Source organism: Cryptomeria japonica, chromosome 8 (genome assembly GCF_030272615.1).
Source record: "Cryptomeria japonica chromosome 8, Sugi_1.0, whole genome shotgun sequence".
NCBI lineage: Eukaryota > Viridiplantae > Streptophyta > Pinopsida > Cupressales > Cupressaceae > Cryptomeria > Cryptomeria japonica.
The window spans coordinates 368,261,577-368,272,622 of record NC_081412.1 but is presented as its reverse complement, the minus strand read 5'-3'; the positions used below and the strand labels follow the sequence as shown (position 1 = coordinate 368,272,622).

Here is an 11,046-nt window from a genome sequence, read left to right as displayed (position 1 = left end):
CTTGTAATTTAAATTTTCTAACCTATTACTTACATAAAACAACATATTATTATTTGAGAGTTCTCCAATATAGATATATTGCCACACCAATAATTATATACATCAAATAATATTTTTTACGTAATAACAATGTATGACATAAATATATTACAAGATAAAATCTTATATACACAAATACTATATCAATCATAAAATAGTTCAGCTATTAGCCCCTCTCCCATAAATCATATTTTCATTTGAAAATAAAAATATCTAATTATTGGCTGGAAAGTACATTAAATATTCAGCAATAAAACAAAATGGTTTCTAGGATTCCTTTTCCAGGTGCACGTTTGTTTTTAGGAAGCTGATTGACTGAACAAAATTGAGGGGACGTTCCACGGTGTTAAAATTCATTTTACACTGTTAAAACAAGAGCTTTCTTCGTTTTACTACAGCAAATCAAAGCAAATTACAGCCGACACTTCAAAATGCAAATGCGTACAAAACTCAATTCTTGTGGTGCATGCCTTAGAATGCCCCCCTCTGGATTGAAACCAAAATCACGCGCCAGTGTCGCGTGCGCAGTTAAGCCTAATGTTGTAGTGCTGGAAGCTCAGGGTCGAATCTGCACCGGCCCTACTCAGACACGACCTCTTAATGAAGAACAGGCTTCCAACGTTCTCCACACAATCATCAAATCAGGTGCATACCTCTTCACTTTACATTTAATCATAATAGTGATAGATTATAAGAAAAACATCCATAACCTAACTGCTCCTCAGAATCTGCCATCTAAATATTAGTTTAACAAAAAGTAATTAGATATTAGTTAATACCTTTAACGTTCCACAACATCTAATACGGAGATAAACTGTAATGATTTGACATTAGATTACATACTTGCAAATCTACACGCACGTTGATTTTGAGTGGGCACATACTACATTTGTATGTATTTATTCTGCACCTTCTCTCTAATGAAGTGGTATTGACTCTTGCTGTATTTGGATTGCTTATGCATAGCAAGATTTTTCACCTTGTCGAGAACATTTTGATCAACACAATAGAGTTTTGTTAGTTGATTAGAGGACCAGGAGACGGGGGTACTTACTGGTGCTACTAATTTTCAAAAATAGGAGACTGGAGTACTTGGAAACGCCAATTTTTATTAAAATATAATTTAATAATTTCTATAACATATCATGAGAGAACTTTGAAAACAAGAACAGTGGTAAAGTTTAACATTAACTGTAAAATTGAATAAAAAATGAATTTAAAATTGCTTATATTGCTGATACCATAGTCAGTCTAAATTGTTTAGTGAAAGTAAGGTAATATAGATGTTGAGCACACTCAATATTGTCGGCTAAATGGTAAAGGCAATTTCTCTTTAGACTATTACAATGATAAGAAATCAGTCCTCTCAAAAAGTCTATATTGTCAATAGATCCGATCACTATAACTTTGCATTGATTTTTGTCTTCCTGCGAAACAGTTTCCTTATTAGTCATTTCCCTACAACTTTGCTTTGCTGCAAGCTTATCTTATTTGTTTGCTTTATTTTTTTTGCCTTTTGCCCTAAGTTTTCTAGGAGGAGACATCAATTTTTGGTTGGGAGACTTTGGAGACGGCAGCCAAAAGCACCTTATGCATCAAGAAGTTTCCGGAGACGTCTCCGATGACAGGTCTCTAGGGGTAGGAGATGGGTCTCCTAGTAATTATGGTATATACTATATCCAATCACTCAAGATTCTACAAAGCCAAACTGCTTTGCATACAACTCCTTGTGTTACCTTGTACTCTACTTTAGTGGAAGAAATTACAACCATTTGGTTCTTACTCACCCAAGAAGTGTCCTTGAGTCCAAGTTATAAATGTATTTATCTTTTATTTGTGATTGTTGATGGAGCCTGCTTATTCTACATTCGAGTAACTAGTCAAGTGAAAATTGTCATTCTTTACATGCTCTAGTTTAAACTTCAGAGTACCAAATACAGCTCACGACACCTTTTTAATAAGCTTCCAGTGTGTTTGTGTAGGTTTTGTCATGAACCTAGAGAGAGCTCACAAAATATCCTAGATTTGGTGAAGTAATTGTGACATGAATGAGGATCGCAAGCATTTGTTTGTAGAGAGACTCGTTAACTTTTTTGATGTATTATATAAGGAAACTTGCAATTGTGGTTCCATGGGTATTGTCATTGTTTTGCAATTAGTTATGCTATTTATCAACCGACTCCTTGGGATACTATGTCTAATAAACAAAAACATTTTTTTTTTTTTGCCTTACCTCCAAACCAAGGCAATAGTGCAATACTTTGAGATTTGTCATCTTGAATGACTTACTTAAATCTTGCCTCACCTCTGAAAGCTTGATCATGAATGTTGGCGACCTTATGATCACTGGGTGTAGGATTACAACTTAAATCCTTTTTGCATTTTCCAAATTGGACATTGTATTCTTGTTGAGATGAAGCCAAAGAGTTTCAATGGGTTGTGTTTTATCCTTAAACTCTCTTTTCATTTTGATTATATTGTCATTTAGACTTGACTTTCTAGAAGATTTAGCCACAAATATCGAGTCAACTTTATCTTCTTCTTTCTTGACGTCTTTTGAAATGCTTCTTACCATTTTGTGGAATATCTTCCTCAGGAAGAATTGCAAATAATATTGTATGTGGACATTGATTAGAGATTACATTTTTACTTATGCACATCTTTTTTATTATGGGATCAACTAACTAATAATTTTTAGATTTATTACTATACTTAAGAAAAATACACTTCATATTCCCTTGCTTCTTTTGGGAATGCAGAAATAGGCTACTTTTAAAATTGTTTTCGGGGTGCTTTAGAGTAAGCTTCTTTCTTGATTATGTTTCTTCAATTGTAAAACTATACAATGGTTTTATTGGTGCTCGGTTGGGTATATAGATTGGATGTATTCATTACTTTGGCACAATTTCTCCTATCCATTTGCATGCCTTTCAACATACATGTCATCATCTCTTGGATGATTTGATTCTTCCTTTCTATGACTCCATTTTGTTGCTAGTGTAGGCAATGGTTGGTTCTTAGTGCATGCCTTGTTAAAAGAAAAACTTGCCAAACTCCTTAAATAGATATTACCTTATTGATTTGTGTGGAGGTCTTTGACGAGAAAAAAAACTCTTTCTCTACAACAAGTTAGTAAATCTTGAAGTTTTGAAGGGATTTAGACTTTTTTCATCAAGAAAATTACCCACATCTTTTGAGAGCACTCATCATATAACAAGAAGAAGCACCAAATGTTGCAAAAAGTATTTGAAATAAGTCCATGTAGATTGCTGTGAACTAATCAAGAGCTGCCTTGGATTGATTTGAATCATCACTTTCAAACTTTAAAGTGTGCCAGCAACTATGACAAATGGAACAAAATTTGACTTTGTGCTTAGCTGGCAGCCAAAGGATCATTTGTGGTTTGGTTAGAGGCATGAGATAAGAAAACCCTAAATGTCCAAACTATCGATGACATAATGAATTTGGTTGTTACCTACAAATGTAAGATCTAGGCATATTTGAGTATGCATGATGTCAAAGATGTACATGCCTCCTTTTCTAGACCATTCTGTCACAGCTCAACTGTGTTTGTAATTTGATCAAACAAAATTTGTGATGCCATTCCAAGTCAAGTTGCTATAAAGCATCTTATTGGCTAACAGTAGTTTTTTCGTTGTATGAGGTACAAACAAGGCACCTTGGAATCTACATTTGTTGTTATTGTGATTGTGAGGAATAATCCCTTTACCTCTGACTTTAAGAGAGGAATTTTTTGAGTTTGATGGGTCCCACTAAGCTCTTTAAGCTACAAGAATCAATGTTCCATCTCACATGTGCATTGTGGTGTTGAGCTGATTTAAATTTCTTTCTCATTGTTGGTTGCTGTATGTGATGGGCCAACAATGTGATTATCTCATCATCACTTTCAACATTCTTGACACCTTCCTTATGGCGGCGGAGTGGTGGTGTTGATATAAAAATTGGAGGTGAATTGAAATCTTCAAGACCAAATCTGCGACATAACATCTCTATGAGTGCCCCATGAAAGGCCAACTAGTTTTCACGAAGTTAAAGGTTGCAATCAATATGGAACGACATGTAACATATAGCAAGTGACCCAACAGTGTCCCCACCACAGGTAATGGAGGTGGTGGAAGAGGTGGTGTTGTGGGGGGACGTTTCCCCCCAAGTCTCCAAGTCTCGAAAACGTCCCCCTACAGGAGACACGGGGTTTTTTTTTTTGGGGGGGGGGGATGCGTCTCCGGGGAACACTGCTTTGATGCCATTGATTGTAGCGTTTCCATCCTTCATGGTTTCATTTTTGCTTTTGAGTGAAGCTGTCATACCAGCAAGCTTTGATGTCAAGGGACAATATAAATTGTACATATCATTGTTTGTGTTTCTTTTCCTTAAAAAATCTTTTGCATCACCGGTATTTTTTCTCCAATTGGAAAACCTTCTTTTTTGCTTGGAGGAAAGAGCTCTTTTTTCATTGTCACCAACTTGCGTTACTTCTTACTAAAGTAACCTAATGTTTTTTTGATACTGACTTATTGATTGGAGATGCTCAACAAAGTAACAATCACTTTGAATGATGGAGGGAGAGAACACAATATGATCATCACTATTTGGTCATCTTCAACTTTTTGTTTTACTTCTACAACTTGATTCTTGGTGTCTATAGTCCTATAAAATCTCTCTTGATTTTTTCTTCTTATTGTATCCTTGGCACACGCACCCTCTCCGTGGGGTATAATTGCCAAGCTTTGTCTTTAACCTTGTACACGGACTTTAATTTTGTTCAGGTTGCATGAACATCATTTATATATTGAATGTGCATTAGCATTGGTCGTCAACTGATAGTGTAAATAAAATAAGAGTAGTTTGGTTTTCTTTGACCTATTTATCTTCTACTGTAGTAGTTAGATGTTTTGGATTTTTTGACGTTGGCTGCATCTCAAATATCCTCATGTATAATTTGTTTTTATCTTGGCCTTCCATGATGGTTGATTAAGTCAATTCAACAGTTTCATTTTTTTTGAGAACTAATTTTTCTCCTACCATTTTTCCTAGCCTATTTCGGTCTTACAAGACTTGCATTCAAACATCGTTGATAATTTGCTGTCAAAGAACTTTGATTTGGAGAGGACAATAAATAACATTTGTGGGAGAAAGAAAGTGAGCAATAAGAAAAGGACGCTATTGATATTTTCAGCACAAAAGGATTTGGATAATTAAGGCAGTTCTTCCCTTGTAATAGTTAACAGCTTTGACCACTTACAAATAGATTCTCACACTTAAAAAAATGTTTTAGTAAATGGTACCAAAGATTATTCACCTAAATACCTTGAGCTCTTGATTTGGTGATTACATAAGATAGATTAGGCTTGACCAATGCAAACATGCTCCACTTGGCTAGAGATATGAATTCTTTTTATTTATTTTCATTGAACAACTGTGGATTTAACAGAGAGTTTCTGACCTTTAAAGAATATGCCAAGTACAATCCTAATCGAACAACATTTTATAGAGGAGAAATTATTTATGCTGAAAACTCAAATTGTTCTTGTCTTTTCTTTGCTGGTTTCTTTACGTTTTTGGTTCTCTTTGGTGTTTAGAATGCTATATGTTTTGCTCATTGATGGCCCCTGGTTGAAGGGTTTTCTTGTGAAAATGACTATCCTTGCTTCAAGGTAAAAGTGGTTGAAGTTGGCTCCTCTTCCTCCAAGTCTTCACTTTGTTGTTTTGGAGAGTTAATTGAGTGGGGTGTTGGAACTAGTCTTTTTCTAGTGTTTATCTTGCAAATTGTTGATATGTTCATGATCTAAGACCTTAAACCCTAGAATCCTACACTTGGTTGGTCACTTTATGTTCTAATCTATTAATGACTTGTTTAGTTTGTTACCAAATTTAAGTTGTTTGCTCAACGCTTTTATGTTTGTTTGTTTACCAGCTCCCTTTCCTAGTATAGTTTTAGTTGTTTTATGCATGTGCATCTCAAAATAACTTATCTTCCCATGCATTCGCCTAGTGGTCCCCATACTTGTCCCCATTGGCATCCATGTGTCACAATATTATTGCATCCCGACTTTTCATTGTATTGCAAGTTATTATTTTGTGAGTTATTCAAAATTGTGATCATACGTTTTTTTGCTGCGTCTTTGTCAACGATAAGTTGTATGCAAACACTATTCCACATTAGTCTTAAATGGCATTATCCTATTGGTATTGCAAGCTTTATTTCTATCATATGTTCTTGAAAAATGTAGAAACCAAAACTGTGATAATGCACCTGAGCGACATGTGGCATTGACTTAATGTGAGCTTGAGCAATTCCTTTTTTGTTAGACATGATTGATATATGAGTCAGATCCACATGTTGGCACATTTCGTGCTTGCTTCGCATTGCAAGTTCTAAAAAAGTGAGCTTCCCCAAACTGCAATGATGCATAAAAATGGCATCTGATTCTAGCAATGCCACGAACACTAGCTATGCATCCTTGTTCAAAGGTTCAATAACTAATGTGGGACCACTCATATGACATGTAAAGTTACTATGCAAATGGTGTATTTTGATTTGCCCAAACTTTCTAATGCATCGTGACTGAATAACAAAGGAAATTCAAACAAATAAAAAGCTGCGGCCATCATCAATTTGCAAACACCTTGTTTGCGCATATGATATTTAATGATGGAAATCGACTGATATCTATGGGATTTCTTTTGATTTTTGCATCAAATGCATTCATTTGAGTTCACAAGAGTTTCAAAAAGCAATCATTGTGAAGAAATTGTGCAATCCAAAGTTGTCCAGTGTGTGCAGACGAAAACTAGGGTTTCTAGGTAGAAAACGAGTAAGCTTTAAATTCTTCTTCTAAATTGCATAGTTGTGGTCAGATTTGTGTGCTTTTGAGTCGTAAGGGTTCTGTTAATATTTTGAAAGTGTTTGCGAAGGCCTTAGATTGTTCTCAATTATAGAAACCTTACCATATCATAAACCCTAGTCATGCCAAAACCCTAAGGATGAGTCTAACAAGTTCACAACCAGCTAAAACCAGGAGAGGGTTGGATGAGAATATCATGGCCCAACTTCTAGGCTTGTCAAGAAGAGCCATGCATGCTCAAGGGTTGGGAATTCCATCAGACCATCTGAGAGACAAAGCGGGAAGTGTTAGGGATGCACTAATCACTGTGAATGGGTGGACCTTATTTGAATGTTATAGAACAAGTTCTGCTAAACGACCTAATTGAATTTTTTGCAATCTGCACCTTGGTAAGCTAGTGGTTCCAAATGCTTTAGTGAATGTGGACCTGATTAGAACAGTAGCAAACGAGTATGACTCAGAGAATAGGGTAGTTTTGAATTACAAGGGTGATGTTCTGGTGAGATTGGATAAAGAATATGTGTTGAGGTCTTAAAACTGAATATAGCAGCAAACAAGCTCATTGATTTCAGTTCCCTATGCGATAAATATCATAAAGACAAGTACAATTATAGAGTTTGCTTGGTGCCTCGTCATAGGACTAGACACAAGAATTAAAGCTTAACAAAGGTTTCTTAGAATGAAATTGAGCCTTTCAATGCTGTTATCATTGAGGATTATTTTGTTAAGACATATCATGCGTTGTGCCAAATCCTAGGAGTTGATGTGAAACCTCAGATGCCTGCTCACTTAATGATGATAGCAGCAGATATACAAAATTTTGATGTGAACAGGGAATTTGACTATGCCACTTACATCACAGAAGGGATACACAGGCAGTTAATGGCCATCAAGAGTGATGATAAAGTTGTATACTTCAGGTAGTATTCCCTTCTCTGTCATATTTTCCTGTACAATGAGAGAAAGATTTGGGACATGCCTTTAATGTTGAAGTTCTTTGATGATTTAAAGATCTCACTGCCAGTTTAGATGTGGACGCACATTTGGGACATCCTCTATCCAAATTCAAATTATGTAGTGTTCGATGAATGTTTTGTGCAACCAATTCTAAGACACTTGGGTTTCAAAACAAGCAGGTTGCTAGAGTCAGTGATGAAATTATTAAGGTCTTTGAGTTGGGGATTGAACACAACTGGGGAGATTGGTATCTTTATTCTAAGACAATGTCATGACCCTACCATGGATTGAGCCGACACAATACAAAAGGAAAATCGTCTTGATCCAAGACGTCACGATTTTCCTGTCAGGCATCAACAGCAGTGATCAGCAGGAGTCTATCATCCTATCAGGAATCTACACCAGCAATCAGCAGCAGTCTATCACATAATAAGTGGAGAAAGAATGGACAAGATCAATGAAGACTAGTTAAATCAAAGATTAACTCCAAGGGGTGTGAATTGTCCAAGATTAGTGAAGGGGCAGGAGACACGAAGACAAGGGACAGGCCCTTTGCAAACCGTTTCCCATGAAGAAGAGACATGTCTCTCCACTCAGTAAGAAGATATAAAGACAGCATTGACCTCCAAGGAAGGGGTGGGCATCGACTAAGAACTAATCACGGCAATCAGCGAACAAGGAACAAATAATCAGAACCAGAAACGTATAAGCAGTAGACACATATTCAGGATCAGACGCTCACTAATCTGATTCAGACCTGTTATAACCAGCATCTGATAATCTGAATAAAAGCTCTTGTGGTATATACTTAGCTTATGTATTAATTGTCAATATTTATTTCTTATATACATATATTTATGATTGGATATAGATTGCATGTCTGTTTAATAAATCTGTATGTAAACCCTCATCATGTATGGAAGGAGGTGTATAGAAAAGGGGAATCATGAGGATTGCCATCGAGGTAGGCCACCCCAAGTGGATGACCATGTTTCTTGCCACTACGGCCAAGAGGGCCAAAGTTCCACTCTTGGGCTTAAATATGACAATCAAGAAACCCCCATTATGATCTCCTCTTTGACTCTACAATGATGGCTATTGACCTTAGGAGATGAGGCATGGATAGGGAAAGCAGGTACAAGCACCCCACTAGGTAGGCCACTTCTAGTGGATGTCCATGTTGCTTGCCACTGGGGCCAAGAGGGCCAAAGTTCCACTCTTGGGCTTAGTGTGGGATGGCTTTGGGTGGAAGTGGAACTATCATTCTTCTTCCCCCATACCCTAATATTTTTTGAATAGTAAGAAGTATTATAGATATTGTATGTGTTGATTTAAAGATTATTATATGTTATTATCTAATCTAATAATGGGAGATATATATATGTGAAAATTTGATGTTTAAGGGGATTTTCGCTCTGGACCCTTTGGAATGGTTAGGAGCAAAAATCCCACTCTTGGCTAGCTTCTCACTTAGGTTCACTAATTCCTCTTCAAGGCAAATATGTATCAAAACCTACCAAACCATGCCTTAGAAGTTCCTAACTTGGTCAAGCTAAGAAGCAAAATAGAGGAAATATGGATTTCGCTCTGGACCCTTTGGAAGGGTCAGGAGCGAAATTTACACTCTTGGCTCGATTCACCCTCAAACTGGCTTGACTTTGTTCTAGGCTAGATCCTTGATTCATTCCTTCCTTGTCTTAGCCAAATTTGCTCAACCACTCACTGACTTCCTCGAACTCAAACTGGACACCACTAGCAAAACCAAGCTTAAAGAAGACCTGGAAAGAAACCCATCTACTGACTCATCTTAGCTCGAGCAGAGCCTGCTATCCATTGATCCCTCTGGCAACACTCATCATGCAAAGGCTAACAGGCAAAACCCTAAAAGACCTAGAAAACAAACCCCAGAAAGCAACAAAAGCAGGGGTCCCCATTTGCGATGGGGCGATGTGTGAATAGATCACAACAGTATACAAGGTAGGAAGTTAGGCCGAATGACCTAGTCTTTTCCACATTCCTCAATTGAAAACCCAAATTGTCACCTATAATCTTGGCCCAATCGACCATTGTTCCTCTTATACAATCTTGGATAAAATAGAACATCCAGCCCTTGAACAAGGCACCTTGAGGCATCCCCATCACTTGATTGAGCAGTCAGGTCACTGAAATTCTAGCATTATTCATCATGAATTCTGAAAATAGAATGAAAATTTGATATAAATAGGGTACAAAACCCTTATAAAGCCTTGATTTTCAGACTTGTGTAAGGTCTGATTATAAAAACTAAGTCTGAAGACAACTTAGTGTACTCAAATTGTCAAAATGAGGTCAAAAGAGTATACCAAAAGTCTGATCTCACTTGTATAAGTTGATCAAAAGGTTTGATTTTCAGTTTTCAATGTCGGAAGACACCCTTCCAAGGCAAAGTTCCCAGACTCGGACTCGGCTCTGACTCGGCAAGGCTGACTCGACTCGTGACTCGGCTCGGACTCGGCAATGACTCGGCAACGACTCGGCAAAATAAGAAAACCCTTGAAATTTAGAGATTTTTAACGATTTAAAACTTGTTTCATACACCCATTATTGAATTAAGCTTAAAGACACTATAACATCATCAAATAGAAGCTAATTTGATCACATACATAAACATACATTCATCACATGCGTAGAAATGTAAATTGTAGCTGAAGGAATTAGAAAACATAGATATATAGAGTTATAAATGTTGTCCAATGTATATAAAATCCATGACTTCAAATGTTCCCAAACATATATGTAACTGTAAAGTGTAAACAAAAACAAGTCTATGGCTCAGGCTCTGGCTCAGCCTCGTCTATTTGCCTCCTAGAAAGGCGTCTAAGGTAGGTCCTGGATGAGTGAGTAGCCATAGTCTCTGCTTGTGATGTGCCAGTCTGAGTAGCCATAGGTGTTGGGGACGAGGGGACGCGTTTCCGGGACAGGGGGACCAAGGGCCTAAGTTTGGGGACGGCAGGGGGACGGCGACGGGGGGGTGGCGGGGTGGTGGTGCTGATATAGTTATACATATACATATAGTACTTGAAAAACTAGTTTTGAAAAGATGTATGACAGTATTACAGTATAAGAATTACATTTTCAAATGAGACTATAGGAAATTTGAAATACTAAATCTAAATACCAATTACCAAGATTTCTAAGTTGTGTT

The 11,046-nt window shown here is 36.9% G+C and overlaps 1 protein-coding gene across 3 annotated transcripts in view; it reads left to right on the top strand.

Moving 5' to 3' along the window:
* The first annotated feature begins 309 nt into the window (after positions 1-309).
* Positions 310-11,046, top strand: part of LOC131066316 (uncharacterized) — a 127,547-nt gene continuing 116,810 nt past the window's right edge. The window contains exon 1 of one of the 3 annotated variants that reach the window (XM_058001053.2): positions 310-684. In XM_058001053.2, coding sequence (XP_057857036.2) covers positions 471-684 — 214 coding nt within the window. In that variant the 5' untranslated portion in view covers positions 310-470. The remainder of the gene's footprint in view (positions 685-11,046) is intronic. The other 2 variants (XR_009111649.2, XM_058001052.2) reach the window with 2 other exon arrangements.